This window comes from Aquarana catesbeiana, linkage group LG05 (assembly GCF_042186555.1).
Source record: "Aquarana catesbeiana isolate 2022-GZ linkage group LG05, ASM4218655v1, whole genome shotgun sequence".
Taxonomy (NCBI): Eukaryota; Metazoa; Chordata; class Amphibia; order Anura; family Ranidae; genus Aquarana; species Aquarana catesbeiana.
This window is the reverse complement of record NC_133328.1, coordinates 492,513,089-492,529,983: the sequence shown is the minus strand read 5'-3', so window position 1 is coordinate 492,529,983 and position 16,895 is coordinate 492,513,089. Positions and strand designations below refer to the sequence as shown.

At 39.1% G+C, this 16,895-nt stretch overlaps 1 protein-coding gene across 1 annotated transcript in view; it reads right to left on the bottom strand.

The window, feature by feature from the left end:
- Nucleotides 1-8,790: 8,790 nt before the first annotated feature.
- DSG2 (desmoglein 2) overlaps nucleotides 8,791-16,895 on the bottom strand; it is a gene marked incomplete in the record, with an annotated part of 107,198 nt that continues 99,093 nt past the window's right edge. Inside the window, 1 exon segment of the mRNA XM_073631514.1 lies at nucleotides 8,791-13,306. Coding sequence (XP_073487615.1) covers nucleotides 12,284-13,306 — 1,023 coding nt within the window.

Genomic DNA, 16,895 nt, shown 5'->3' with positions numbered 1-16,895 from the left:
AGTTCATCAACGTTTATATTGCATGCTCAAAATTTCCGCTGACAAAGGACATCAGTGGTGAAAAGTACCTTAACCGCTTGCCAACCAGCGCACGCCGTTGTATGTTGGCAGAATGACACTGGCAGGTCCCCTTTAAGAAGCGGTGTCTCGAGCACGTGCATGACCGCGGGTCCCGCGGACTCTACGTCCGCCGGGTGCCCGCGATTGTGTCACGAAGAGGAAGAACTGGGAGATGCTTATGTAAACAAAGCATTCCCCATTCTACCTAGTGACAGGACAGTGATCTACTGCTCTCTGTGATCAAGCCCAACCCCCTCACAGTTAGAATCACTCCCTAGGACACACTTAACCCCTTCACTGCCATTTACACAGTAATCAATGCATTGTTAATCGCACTGATCGCTGTATAAATGACAGTGGTCCCAAAAATGTGTCAAAAATTTCCGATGTGTTCGAAAATCGCAGATCGCCACCATTACTAATAAAAAAATAAAAAAATAAAAATGCCATAAAACTATCCCCTATTTTGTAGACGCTATAACTTTTGCGCAAACCAATCAATATACGCTTATTGCGATTTTTTTAACCAAAAATTATGTAGAATACATATTGGCCTAAACTGAGGAAAAAAAAAATCTTTTTTTTTTATATATTTTTGGGGGATATTTATTACAGCAAAAAGTAAAAAAATACTTTGTTTTTTTCAAAATTGTCACTCTTTTTTTGTTTATAGCGCAAAAAATAAAAACCGAAGAGGCGATCAAATATCACCAAAAGAAAGCTCTATTTGCGGGAAAAAAAGGACGTCTATTTTGTTTGGGTACAGTGTCGCACGACGGCGCTATTGTCAGTTAAAGCGACGCAGTGCCGAATCGCAAAAAAGTGCTCTGGTCAGGAAGGGGGTAAAATCTTCCGGGGCTGAAGTGGTTAATGTGATTAGTAATCTTTCAGCAGGCTGGATACTTAGTCTGTAGCATGTGTTCTGACGCTACAAGTGAGGGGAGATTAGTCCAAGCAATTCGTCAAAGCTAATAAAAAAAAAAGAATAAAAAAAAAAGTCTTTTATTAGATACATGTCTGAAACACATTTTGGCATACAGTCTAAAAAATAGTAAGGTAATTGGTTAAGAACATTATTTTTTATAAGAAGGCCTGCATCCTTAAGCAAAATAAAAATGTTTGTTAAAGAAGTGGCATCAAAAAGAAGATGCCACGTCATTTGCAGTTGTGTCATCATTTGGACATAGATTTAGCCACTGGCAGTTGAATTTAACAATAACAATTGTCTGGTTCCAAACTGGTCCACAAAACAGTGTGGGATCCCCCCCACAAAGCACCTTGTCCCCATCAACTTGGGGACAAGGTGTTTTGGGGGGGGCACAATACACACTCCCCATGTTAAGGGCATATGGCCTGGTTTGGTCCAAGTGGGGGGTGCTCACTCCCCCCCCTTTTCATGGCCTTTTAGACTGCATGCTCAGATAATGCACATAGGTTAGACTTGATGGACTTGTGTCTTTTTCAAACCTCACCTACTATGGAACTATGGATGAAAAAAATGGATTGTTTGGCAGATAAATTACTCACCTATTTATTGACATAACAGGATCATGAACTGGCCTCTCTCTTCCCTATTTGCAATTATGGAATGAACCCAGTATCTTCTTCTCCTTCTCCTCTTCTCTACTTCCAGCAACAACTGTTGGCATGATCATGGGCAGAGCAGCACACATTTTTGCAAATAAACAAAATCCACACAATACAAACTCCTGGACAACCAGGAAGTGTCCAAAAAAATCACTCTTATTATTATCAGCTTCACAAACAGACAACAGCGATTGGCCTGCTCAAAATTCGCAGCTCTAATTAGACACTCACGGGTTACTTCAGAATTTGCAACTGATCCGCAGCTAAAACGCAGAGGAACCGCTGAACTGATTTTTCTCTTCGCGTTGAAACCGGAGCTTCAATTCTCACCGCACATGTGTGAACCCAGCCTTAAGGTGTGCTTTCTGTTGCAGTGTTTTTACAATCCTATACCTACAGTTTATCCAGAGGAAAGCAAAAAAAAAAAAACCCCACAACAGCAAAGCATGATCCAATTTGCCCCAGCAGAGGAAAAAATTCCTTCCCGATTCCCAAAGTGGGAATTGAATATTCCCTGGATCAACTTTACCTATAGGCCACTCTCACACTGAGGCACTATTCAGGCGTTTTACTGCTAATCAGCGCCTCTCAAGCCACCACAGTGTGAAAGCCCAAGTGCTTTCACACTGGGGCGGTGCGCTTGCAGGATGGGAAAAAAAAGTCCTGCAAGCAACATCTCTGGGGCGGTGGGGGAGCGGTGTATACAGTGCTCCTAAACTGCCCCTGCCATTGAAATCAATGGGCAGTGCTGCTGAAGTGATTAACAATAAGAAACTAAAGCGCTAATTGGATTCTAATATTAAGTGATATAGTGATTCAAAAATAATATAGTGATTCAAAAATAATATTATGTGTATTGCTGTTAAAACTAAAGTGCACTTCCACATCAACAAAGTAATTAACGTAATTATATATAAAGCCGCACCTCTAGATTAGTGTTCTGATGCCACTCCAAATCTCCGGCAAGATGATTATCTCCCTTATTAGGTTAAGTTCAACATATGTTGAGATTCCACCCTAAATTACCTCACTGTTTCCTTTGGTGATCCGCTGGTATCCCTCTCCAGTATTCAATTCCATTCATGCAATCAAAACAGAAAGAACATTCATTGCGCAATAAACCTTTCACTTTTATCTTCTTGGCAAAACAAACTAAACACACTCACTTGTGTAAGTATACATTAGCGCATAGAGCAGTCAGCTGCCCACCGCGATCTCTTCCTCGCATCGAGCTGCGAGTATCAATCAAGAACTACGGATTACGTCACTTGGCTCCTCCCGACGCGTTGCGTCACGTGACTTTATCAAGGGTAGCCATGTGACAGTCAGACTCCATACTTATAGCGTCCCGGTTGCCATAGGGACTTCGGTGGTTAATGAAACATCATACTGATTCTGCGCCTTTACTTTATTATTTAAAACAACTCATATCAAATGTAACTAATGATCATTGGAACAATAATTTAGGGTGGAATCGCAACATATGTTGAACTTAACCTAATAAGGGAGATAATCATCTTGCCAGCGCTGCTGAAATGCCCGCAAAGCGCTTCGGCAGCGGTGCTTTTAACCCCTTGTTAACTCCTTCTTTGGGGTTAAAAGTGCCCCGCTACCACCCGCACAGCGCTGCTAAAACGAGCGGTGCTTTACTGCCAGCGCGGGGCGGTCTTCAGTGTGAAAGTGGCCTATATGTTAGTATCCAGTTATATTATTTAGTATCCAGTTATATTATTTACAAATGTATGTATGTATGTCTTATAATACATGTTTATACATATTCAACATTTGCATGGTGCATGTGTTTTGCAGCCCCCTGCATTTCTAATTGTCTGCCAATGTACACTTATGCAATAAACACCATACCGAACATTCAAACGCAAACATTTGCAATGCATTGCGGTGCATGAAAAAGAAATGTCATTCCATAAAAAATGAATGGGTATAGGTATTGCAAAATGTGTATAGGTCTTATTGGGCGATGAAAGCATGTAAACCAAATAAAACAGAATATTCGATACAGAAAGCCTTTCTGATGTCCAGTGTATTCATTCCATGGCATAAGGTGCAAATATCACATCTAAAACATACAACCCCAATTCCAAAAGCTGGGACAGTGTAAAATCTACATAAAAAAAATAGAATGAAATTATTTGCAAATCTCATAAAACCATTTGTTATTCACAATAGAAAACATATCAAGTGTTTAATCTGAAAAAATGTACCATTTTAAGAAAAAAATAAGGAAATTTTCAAATTGCAGCAGCTCATCTCAAAAACGTTGTGACAGGGCCATGTTTACCACATGTACCATCCACTCTTCTTTTTAACACCACTTTGTAAACGTCTGGGAACTGAGACCAATTGCTGGAGATTGAGAGGAAAGTTATCCCATTCCTGCCTGACATAAGATTCTAACTGCTCAACAGTCCTGGGTCTTTATTGTATTTTTCGTTTCAAAATGTGCCTAATATTTTCAGTTGCTGAAAGGTCTGGACTGCAGGCAGGCCAGTTAAGCACCCAGACTCTTCTACTACAAAGCCATGCTGTTATTATAGATGCATCATGCGCTTTAGCATTGTCCTACTGAAATATTCAAGGCCTTCCCTTAAAAAGATGTCATCTGAATGGGAGCATATCCTGCTATAAATCTGCATACTGTATATCTTTCAGAACTGATCGTGCCTTTCCAGACGTGCATATTGACCATTCCATATGCATAATGCACCCCTACACCATCACAGATGCAAATTTTTGAACTGAGTGCTAATAACAAGCTGGAAGGTCCATCTCCTATTTAGTTTGGATGACGCATTGCCCATGGTTTCAAAAAAAAGAATGTAAAATTTTAATTTGTCTGACTACAGAACAATTTTCCACTTTGCAAAAGACCATTTTAAATGAGCTTTGGTTCAGAGAAGACAATAGCACTTCTGGATTAGGTTCAGATATGATGACTTCTTTACATGATAGAGCTGAATGAACTGTGGTCACAGACCGTGAAGTATTCCTGAGCCCATCAGAGAATCATGCCTGTTTTTTTTTGTAACTATTTCAACATTGTGCATTTACAAAATATAAGGGGTTATTTACTAAAGGCAAATCCACTTTGCACTACAAGTGCAGTCGCTGTAGATATGAGGGGGACATGCAATAAAAAAAAGCATTTTTGCTTGCACATGATTGGATGCTAAAATCAGCAGAGCTTCCCCTCAGATCTACTGCGATCTACAGCAACTGCACTTTCAAGTGTACTTGCAGTGCACATGTAGTGCAGAGTGGATTTGCCTTTAGTAAACCAACCCCTCAGTGTCAGTACAACAACAAAACACATGTGAGCAGGATCTCCATACAAAAAAAAAAAAAACACACACACACACACACACACACACACACACACAGAAAAAGCTTACACAAGCACAACCTAGTAGTGATTTTCCACAAACAGTGAACTCTAGATGAGGTACAGTAAATAATGTATATGTAGAAGCCTGGTAAGATACCAAACTGGAAATGGGGGGGTAATGATTCCAAAATATGAAATGTGTAAGGTTTTTACATTTTACTGTGGTAAAGCTGAATCATGCCTGTTTTTAATGCAGTGCTGTTTGAGGGCCCAAAGATCACAGGCATCCAATATTGCGTTTCGGCCTTGTTCATTGAGCACAGAGATATTATGTACTGTTATATTGTGTATATAAAAAAAAATTACAAATGTATTTGCCCTGGAGAAGAGATGCTTAAAAGGTGATATGATCACAATATATAAATATCTAAATGGCGATTCTTGCATAGGGAGAAAACCATTTAGTCTCAGGTCGCTCAAGAAGACCTGTGGCCAGTCAATGAAGTTGGATGAGAAGTGGTTTAACCTACTACAAAAAGAGGTTCTTTACTGTTAGAACAGTAAGGATGTGATGTGGAACTCCCTTTGACAAAATCAGTGGTGTTAGCGGGAAGTGTCGACAATTTCAAAAAACCTTTTAAATAGGCATTTTAGCGTATGCAATATACAGGGATTTGGGAAGTAAAGTTGTAAATACATCCCCACAGGTTGAACTGGATAAACTGGTGTCTTTGTTCAACCCCACCAACAATGTAACCAGTTAAACTATGTAGAAAATTAACCTAGTTACAAATACTCTTCCTCTTTCGTACCACTTATTTTGCTAGCTTTCTCTTGGCCTGTCCCAACATTGAGATGCATTGCTGCCGGCGATTTCAAAATTACAATTTTTTTTCGTAACCACCTCCCGCCCACGCTACAGCCGAATGACAGCTACAGTGTGGGCCTCAATAGCCGGGAGGCCAATAGACGTCCTTCTTTGCATGAACTGCCTGCGCACCCCTGCAGGGCATGCTCTAATCACAGAGTCAATGAGACTTGGCTGATCACAGATCGGAGTAAGGGGCCAATCCCAGGAGAAAACATGTAAACAGAAGATCGGTAATCTGCTTTTTTTTTCCCCTCTCACTCTGGCAGCGCAAGATAAAAAAAAAAGCCGTTCATTGGATTCTGACAGACGGACATCATTCCCGAACAGGGAGAAGCACTGCTGCTATGCAGTGCCACCTACCAGTGCTGCCAACTAGTGCCACCTGATCAGCGTAGAAGAAAATTACCGGTTTTCAAAATGTTATAACTATGAAACTTATTTTTTCCTTAAAATGTTCGTTTTTTTTTTTTTTTTTTTTAGCAAAAAATAAAAAACCCAGTAGTGATCAAATACCACCAAAAGAAAGCTCTCTGTGTGAAAAAAAAATGATAAAAAAATCCATTTGGGTACAGTGTTGCATGACTACGTAATTGTCATTTAAAGTGCGAGAGCATTGAAAGCTGAAAATTGCCCTGGGCAGGAAGGGGGTTTAAGTGCCCAGTAAGCAAATGGTTAAATCGGCAGAATGGCACGAATGTACATTGGCAGAATGGCACGGCTGGGCAAATGGGCGTACCTGTATGTCCATTTGAATTCCCCGCCATGCCATTGCGTGTGCGCCGGCCGGGAGCTCCATGAGTCGGGTCGTGGGTCCAGCGGACTCGATCGCCGCGGGGATACCCGCGATCGCCTTACGGAGAGGACGAACGGGGAGATGCTGATGTAAACAGCATCTCCCCGTTCTGCCTAGTGACAAGTGTCACTGATCACAGCTCCCTGTCATCGGGAGCTGTGATCAGTGTAGTGACACATACAGCCCATCCCCCCTACAGTTAGAATCACTCCCCTAGGACACACTTAACCCCTCCCCCTAGTGGTTAACCCCTTCACTGCCAGTGTCATTTACACTGTAATCAGTGCATTTTTAATCGCACTGATCGCTGTATAAATGACAATGGTCTCAAAAATGTGTCAAAAATGTCCGACATGTCCGCCATAACGTCACAAAAAAAAAAAAAAAAATATTAATAAAGATGCCATAAAACTATCCCCTATTTAGTAAACGCTATAACTTTTGTGCAAACCAATCAATAAACGCTTATTGCGATTTTTTTTTACCAAAAATATGTAGAAGAATACGATCGGCTTAAACTGAGGAAAAACATTTTTTTTTTATATATTTTGGGGATATTTACTATAGCAAAATGTAAAAAATAATGCGTTTTTTTCAAAATTGTCGCTCTTATTTTGTTTATAGCGCAAAAAATAAAAATAGCAGAGGCGATCAAATACCACCAAAAGAAAGCTCTATTTGTGGGAAAAAAAGGACGTCAATTTTGTTTGGGAGCCACGTCGCACGACCGCGCAATTGTCAGTTAAAGCGACACAGTGCCGAATCGCAAAAAACGCTCTGGTCAGGAAGGGGGTAAAATCTTCCGGGGCTGAATCGGTTAAATAATATTTGATGATAGGTTTTCTATATTCTATTGTGAAAAATATGGGTTTATGAGATTTGCAAATAACTGCATACTGGTCTGTAGATTTTACACAATGACCCAGTTTTTTTTTGGAATTGGGGTTGTATATACAAAGTGTTGCCATGAAGGGGTGCAAATGGAAGATATCTTACAAAACAGTATCCAGAATTGCTCAGTATGTACAGGTATTCAGCAAAGCTGTGCCTGTACATATCAACTGTTGCCCCCTACAGACTAAGATAGGGTACTAAAGCTATTGCAGCTAGATAATAAAGCACAGGTGTATAAATTCTAAGTCTAAAGCAAAAATATACAAAAGGACAGTAAAAACAAAATTAATTTACAAAGAAAGACAAACACAGATTTTAATTTAAAAAACTTCAATACATTTATTCCCAGAGCAAAGATTCTTTAACGTATACTAAGACAAATCAAACAACCATTGTACATGATTCTGCAATAAGCACAAACTGGTAAAAAAAAAAAAAAAAGCCAGTCAATACATTGTTAAAAAGGTGCTTATAGGCACCAAAGTAAGATAAGTCTTACAAGTTCGAGCATCTTTTAAAGAGGCAGAAGCAATTTTCGAAATCAACATTTCACACAAGACCATTTCAGGTTGTTAAAATGACATACATATTAAAATGCAGAATGTAAACAGCACACCTCTTGGGCAATTATTGCTATTGTGTTCTAGAAAACTCGTCAGTGCTCTCAGCCATTGGCTGAGCGCGCTGACCAATTGGCAGACCTTTCTCAGTCATGCCTGCTTCGACAGAAGCCATTGGACCGACTGCAATACACACGGCTGGTGAATGTCGGCTGGGTTCTATTGAACTGGTCGATGCGGCCCAACATTTAGCCCGTGTGTACTAGGCTTAAATATGGGTGTAATGTGTAACATGCTCCCAGAGGTGAACTTCTAATTTAAATGTGAACCTATGCTTCCCCCATTCAGGGCCTGGTACTTATAGGTATAGAGAAGCATGTGATCCACACCCTTTACTCACCCATCACAGTACTGGCACCAATGCTGTCACATAGGTGAGGGGATAGAGTCCTCATCCCTGTGTATGCATTGCTTATTATCTACTTGTAGCTTACACAGGGTTTATTCTCATCTGTCCCAGCGGCATTACTGCCAGAAGTTCTAAAAATGGCCATTTAAAGATAAGGCGGGGGAGTGGTGTCTATTTTATTTCATAGATTAGCCCAGAATATCTACTAGGTTCTGCTTTTAGATATACATAGTGCAGGCTCAAGAGATACCGTATGTACGATTAATAATGAGATGTGATGCTGCATTCATTAACAAGAAAAAAAAAAAGAAGACTACAAACCTGGAAAACACCATTATTACTGGTGCAACCAAGCTTGCAAAAAACACACCACACAGTTCAATTTAACATGTACAAGTTAATCTGTTATTCTTTATTTTACGGTAGAAAAAAAAAACACATACATTAGAAAAATAATGAATGTCATTCCAGCACCATGTGCATTTACTTAACATCGCTGAAATTAGTGTTTTATACAAAATCCAAATACTCTAAAAGAAGTCAAGAAAATGAATGTACAAGCTGGAAAAAAAAATAAAAAAAACACACTGCATGGATTTTATTTTCTAGATAAAATGTCAGCAGGTCTCATGTCATATATACACACATTATATACATAAAAAAAAGTGTGTTGCCAGAAAGGTAGCACTTCGCTTTTTACCCTTAATCACCAAATTCTTTGGTGATAAACATTAGTGATAATTTAAAAAGGACAATCTGAAAGGTAGGATTTTTGTATCCTGTATTTGAGCAATGGGCAGGACAGGGTGTGGCCATGTGTTTGACAAGCTGCAGGCTTGTGAATCTGCATGCTGAAAATGCTGATAGCCATGCCCAGTGCAACTTTTTTCCCCCAACCTACTGTAATGCAAGCGGAGACAATCTACAGGAGTGTGATAACTACTTTGAACAGGAGCAGTGCAGCACAGTTAAAAAAAAAAAAAAAAAAAAACAGCAAGCTGCATTAGATGGATCTCACTGGCAGGCTCTACGGGTATTTATGGTAATTTTTAAGGAAATCTGTAAGTGCGCTTTTTTTTTTTTTTTTTTTATAGGAAGCCATAGTTCTACTTTACCTTGCACATTTATTTCATTTTTTAGAAGTTGTGAGCATTGCGATGTGTGCTCCTGAATATGGGAACACAAGCAACACAACATAAAAAAAAAAAAAAAAAAAAAAAAAAAAACACACACGAGAGAAGCTCCGCTCAAATGCAACAGACATTCAGCCATTTCATCTCGGCTATTTTTTCCTCATATGAAAGTAGCAAAATCAGAACTTCACAAAATAGTGAAATAGTTTTAACCAAAGCAATACAAAAAGCAAAAACAGGTGCAATAAAAATAAGGTGAAATACCTTATAAAGCCATACAAAAATACAGATATTTAGACATAAAACATTTTTCTTATGAAATATAGTTCTGACTCTTTTCCAATGTAGAGGACTAATAATCTTACTAAACACCACAGACACTGGAGGAAAGGAAACGTTCAGTGGCTAGTTGTCTTGAGATACAATAGCATGCTTCTTATATTCCGGAAGACAATCAGTGCTGAAACTATGTGAACTGCCTTAACAGCCCTGCTCAAGCCAGAGATCTGTTTTAGAGATCACATGAAAGTATAAACCCTCTACTGTAAAAGGACACAAGGAATTGTTAAGGCCTCAGTACACATGCATTAACAAAAAGGTCACAGACTTCGGAGTTAATTCCAAATGAACTTGTTTATTGAAGGGGGTACATTCATCTTAGGTTACCATATTTAGTATTTGCCTAGACTGAGAGATGTCAGGGTCAGTTCACCAAGATGTGTGAGGACTTGCAATACAACTTTGAATGAATTGTAAATACCATTGCAATCACAAACATCTCTAGCTAATGCTTATGAAAAGACTACATGCTTTATGCTTGACTGAACTGGCCCCTATCTCCATCTCCACAAATTCCATACACTATATTAAACTTGTTTTTTTTTTTAAAACGCTTTTTTGAGTTATATGAACTACTAGGTGCTCCATCAATATCCACCCAGAGTACATCTACTGAGTGCTCTTTTGTCACTATCAAGAGGTGGCAGCCTAGGGCCAAAGCAAGGTCCACCTAGAATATACCTACATTATCTATCAGCTCCTTTGAAGGAAGACCTACTCCACTATATATCTATCAGAACCAAGCCTCCTTTCTACTGGTCCGGCACACATCAGACACTTTCAGAAAGCAGTTGAATGTGTGGTGCTTGATGTAAAATTGGGCAGGGCTTAATGTACAAAACAGTAACCTTAAGAGCATGAGTTCATTATATATGGTCTAAAACAACCAAATCTATTAGCCAACAGTCAAAGCCACAAAATCAGATTGCAGTATAAATACATAGTACGTTATGTTACTAAGCCTTATATGTTTGTAGTAAATTATTTTTCAATGGGTGACTGTGCTTTGCACTCATATATACTAAATATATAAAAGTTTGAACTAGCAGCAACTCCGGCTTAGTATGCAAATACAGGATGATGAATATTGACTGTTAATGGCCACCCTATATAATTTTTGAAATGCCATAACTATGTCAAAGATGGACGTATAAGGCAATTTAATTTAGGTGTGAAATATATGTATAGGACATTTGTACACGTTGCTTGATATTGTGTTACACAAATAATATTTATATGCTGTAAAAATTATTTACCTCTCCTAAATTATGAAAAGGTCTGAATATGTATTTTTCCCCATCCTTTGAGCTCTTCCTGGTCCCAACTAAACCACATCCTTCTGTTCTCATACTATAGCTCCATGGAAAGCTAACCTACTGAAACTGATAAGATTATAACAAATAAAAATGGCTGACAGCAGAGCCTTGGATTTAAATAAGGAATGGATTAGCGAAACTGGATTATGCGTTATGAAGCCAAATTATTGATATCCCAATTAAAGCACAACTCTAGCCTAGTTTTAGAAGAAGAGGAAACAGGAATAATCCCAATAGGGGCACAGCAATATAAACCCAACATGTGATCTGTTCTCCATTTTGCTAAAAAAATTTTTTATTGTTGCTTGTTTCCCTTTTGACAGAGATTTCCCCTCACCTCTGGTTATGACACCTGTCAAATAGGAAGAAAATGAGAGATCTTCACAAGAACAGACAGCAAAAATACTCATACGTTTTAACCATTACCCACTTTATCCAGAGATTAAAACCACAAACCACACATTTTGGTTGGAGTTGAATTTTAAGGTTGAGGGAGGCCTTATAAAAGCAAGGATATGCTGACACTTATCACTCAATATTTACACCTGAATGTAAAAGCAAAATTAAAATATATGGTGGTAGTGGCTTTAATACTGCCCAAAAATATTTTTAACAATTTTAAAATTTGAATAACAGGTCAAAAAACTATAAAAATCATTCTGGACCAATTTTTTTTTTGGGTTCTAATAGCTTGGACACCAGTTGAGTTTGCATTCTAGAAATACAAAAGGTTAGAGTGTATTTACATTCTATTTCCACTATGACAAATGATTTAGCATATAGTTTACATATGGTCTACTCAGTGGATCAGCAGGACTTGTAATCTGGATTCTTAAGAATTTTTTTTCCTTTTATAAAAGTAAAATAGTTTAACAAATTACTTAATTTTAGTGCAACTTTGTGCTTTTATATAACATCTCAGTGGCTTTGTATAAAACACTCTAAAAGCCTCGAAATCCAGTGTTCTAGAAGACTGGCTTAGGAACGAGTATATTGTACCTTACTATATTTTGTCACTCTGCTTGTTGAATTCCCTACCGTGCTGCCTGAAGCTGGAGTCTCCTCCACCGTAAATCCCCCTTTTGTATACACAGATCGTCCTTGATTTAAACCATCTGAGATAGAGACGCTCTCATTTACCATACTAGGGCCAGCTGCAAGCTCTGCAGGAATGACCATGTTGCCATTCATCCCAGATATCGGGGTAAAATGTCTCTCTGTCACTATTACATTTTTCCCCATAGACATATCAGGAATACTAACAGCAGCTTTAATATTGGTGTTGGGTGCAAGAACTCGTTCTGTGACCAGCAGATACTGGGACTCGGGGACTTCTGCTACACTCACCAGGCCAGACAACTCTTTTTCAGACTTGATTACTCGTCCAGTTAACATAACATTTTCTGCATCAGTAACCTCAAGTACATTATGCAAGCTGGCAGCAGGCCGAATTACACGTTCTGTCACCAGAACATTCTGTCTATGAACAGGCTCAAAAAATACCGTAGGAGCAGTGGTGTATGTTTTCTCTGTGACGAGAACATTACCACGCATGATGGGCTCCTGCACATATCTAGAACTAACAAGAGATTCTTCAGACACCACATTCTCCTTTACTATTGGTTGAGCCTCTTGAACGTGAGATTGAGATGACATATAAGAGCTTTGCATTTCGTAGCCATGTTGTTCTACCTCTTCTTTATGAGCTAGATCAATATCTGCTACTACTTCTGACAATACAGCACCTTGTCGAACCTCCTCATAGGCTGTATACTTGGATATTTCTGCATCGCTGGCTACATTTACACCTAGGCAAATATCTGCTAAGACTTTGAACTTCAGTCCCAGATCATCCAGATAACGATCATCTTCAAAATCGCTTTCAATTAAACTACAACAGCCAACAGACCCAGAAATTGATCCAGCTCCTTCTTGTGAATACATAAGTAAGCAGTCTTTGGCTGCCTGGGCCATGTCTTCATCAGCACACATCATACCTCTCTACAAAATAAAAACAAAAAAAAATTTATATATATTAAAAATCAGAAATATGAAAAACGGAAAGGTATTATGAAATAAGGTCAACAAACCTATATCGATTTACACAAAAACACACACAGATAATAGATCAACCAACACAAAAAAAAAAAAAAAAAAAAGGGAGGCATTAGTTTCCACTTAAAATTATTTTTGTAAGCACAGTTATGTACAAATGCCCTCTTCAAGTAAATTCCCAAAAGGTAAAAACGTAAGTGCCATGTAAATGCCATTCATATTATCAACTAATCCTCTCCTTGCCATTGATCTGTATCTGTCCCTGCCACTACAATTATTGTAAGTATTTGAAATTCTCACTTCTGGATTCTCCTCTCATTTATATCATGTGTTAAAGTAGGGACTGACCTGTTAACATCTGGCTCGCAAAACTTGCTATACATGTACAAAGCTGGTTTGGAAAAAAAAAAAAAAAAAAAAAAAAAAAAAAACCCTGCCCAAATCTCAAAAATGTAACCTTTGATAAATTTGGGCTAGAGAAACCAAAACAAACACCTGAATAATAGGAACCCTACTTGGTCTTTACAAGTATTTTCTATTTAAAAGCACGTCTAAACCCAAAAACAAAAAAGTATATGGCAGCATATCCGTCATTTCATGTAATAACTGCATTAGCTTTAATTTTTCAGGCCAAAACATTTTTTTTGGCAAATAAATAAAACACATGCTGATCTTGGTAATTAGTTTCCTGTCACTTCCCATACACTGAAATGACAGCAAATCTCATGTTACATCTCATTGTCTTTTGCTAAACTGGTTGCAAAGGCTGAAGATTTTTTTCTACCTTCATGCATTCCATGCGTGGAAATAAAAAAACCTGTGTGCTGCTCCCCCTCCCCCATACTTACCTGTGTCCCTTCTTGATCCATCGATGTGGATGGGAGCCTCAGCTGTCCCAGGTTTCTCTCTCCTCATTGGCTCCCACTGCAGTCAATCATAGCCAGTAAACCAATGAGGAGAGAGCAGGATCGAGCCTTAGCACTATGTGCCTTATATATGCATAGAGCAGTGCTTGGTAGCCAGGTGCGCCAGCAGGGGACCTGAGAAGAAGAGGATCAGGGTTGCTATGTGCAAAACCATTGCACAGAGCAATCATTACAGGTCTGTGATTAAAAAAAACAAAAAACACACCTTTAATTACACTTTAGCTACCAATTATATTAATCCAACTTGTAATGAAGAGGAACAAAGGCAGACATGTTCTAAGTCCAGCATGGGTCACAACCCATAACTTCTCCACTGCATCTGTTGAGGAAGCCAAGTGTAACAAATTACATATCTTGGAGCATAGTACAGGGTGCGGACGTGATATTTATAAGCTGGTACTTTCAGGTGATTGAACACTAGCAAAACTTTTGGCAACACTTCCCCTGGGTGACCTCCTGTAACCCTACCCCACTCTGAGTCCTCAGTGTTTTAGCAAGTAATGCAGAGTACCACAAAAACAGATGGATGGTAAGTGTTCTAAACTGTACTCCATAGACCCTGGGACTTCTCCGAACAATGAGAAAGCTGGGCAAAAAGAAAAAAAAAAAAAAAAAAAAAAAAAACGTAAACAGTCTGCTTAAGACTCAGGTAGCAGGGTCTACTAATGGAACATGCTACTCTTTTTACACTGAATAGATCGTGGCAATGATTCTTGGGTGGGTGAAAAACTTTTCTGGATTGACTCAATTGTCATAAATTGGCAAATTTTATTTGTTTTTGAATGGGGAATGTCTTTTTAGACTTACCAGGTCTTTTAGTACCCAAAGAGGCATGGTGAGACGGAGAAAAATCAAGTGTGCCAATCCAGAGGCTTTGGTACACAACAAAAAGAGAGCTTTAACAACATTGGCATACATATTAAGTCAAGCTGTAACATCAGGTGTATAGAGCCTGAGGGTGAGAAATCTTCTGCAGCCTCTTCTAAAAATCGCCTTTGAGTTCTTAATGTTCGCATCCTCTAAAGGCGGCTTTTCACTCTGACGCTGGTAGAGACAGTGGGGTTGGAGAAGGAGCCTGACACTTAAGTCCTGGACAATGATGGCTGTATTGGAGCGATTTGTGGTCAGGGAAATTGTAACATAATTGAATAAAAGTCTACCTTATTCAAGTAGACTACATGTTGTGTGCCTGAAATAGCGCTAGAATTGGATGCAGGGACCGATGTATCAATAGGGTCCTACCCCAGTGCAAGGGCAGCATTGCCACTGAGTGGTTTGAGTGCTTTGCAGTCTTTTAGCAGAGTGAATATTTGTCTGAGGTTTTTCTGAGTCTCCACTGCACCTGGTTTCCACCATTGCCATCATTGAGGGAATTCCTCTGTGGAGTACTCACTGAGAAGGTTGGGGAAATATGGTAAGCATGTCCATGAAGGAATATGACCCAGAAATCAACCATCCGGTAGCAAATTCCTTGAGACAAGAGTGGGAGGAAGTGCCTGGGCTCTAGGCAGAAGTTGCGGTAAACGGTGCGACCTGTGGTGTGATGTAACACCTGGTCTTTCACCTGAGACCAAGCTCTGAAAGGTGGAATTTATCACCAAGTTTGAAAAGTTTAACACTGCATAAGTGTTACAGTGGTTCTAAAGGCAGGTGTTTTTTTTTACCTTAATGCATTATGGTAAACATCCTTCGGTTTTCTAGGGGGGGGGGGTCTATGATCATCCAAGTCTCTAATGCAGCCACCTCATCTAAGGCTGGCCATACATTATAAAATTTTCTTGTTCAATTTTCCTTTTACCAAACCTAAACACCTTTTCATTTGTATGCAATCAAGCAGGCCCTTTCACTACATAGAAAAAAAAAAAAAAATTGAAGAAAATTGTATAATGTTTGGCCATATTATACATACACACACACACACACACACACACACACACACACTCACGGTTTTGCAAACATATGCTACATGACAATTCCCAGAGCACTGAGTTGACTAAACAAGACATAATTAAAAGCACTATAACAGCCAAGGAAAGTGAGCGACCATCTGATTGTAGCAATTTATTAAAAACAGGATTAAAACATGTATGCACGCACATGTAATTAACAGGCAACAGGCATATCATCCCCCATAAGGAAACACAACTAGACAAGCTCAGGATGGAGTACTGTATGCAGAGTTCATCAGGAAACAGCTGCACGTGTGAAGCGGCTGTTCCCTTCCAAACTCTGTATGTGGTAAGCCATCCTGAGCCAGTCTAGTGGGGATCCCTTATGGAAGATTACATGCGAGTGCATACGGTTTTTTTTAATCTTATTTTAAGAAATTGACAAGGGTCGCGCATTTTGCTTGTCTGTCATAGTACTGTGGTTTGAGGATTCACCCAGTCCTTTCCTGAGGAGCTGCAATCATAAAAGAGTGACTTGTAAATATTGGACTTTTTAAAAAGGAGCCAGTCCCTTTTCTAAATCGATACTCCTTTTGCACCATAATTTTGATTGTACAAGACAAAATTTGTCTGGCAGAAACCATGCATTGAGCCCTCTGATAAAGTCACTGAGATGAGTCTTCCACTTGTGTGTGAAGTTCAGCTTGAACTACTGAGTTC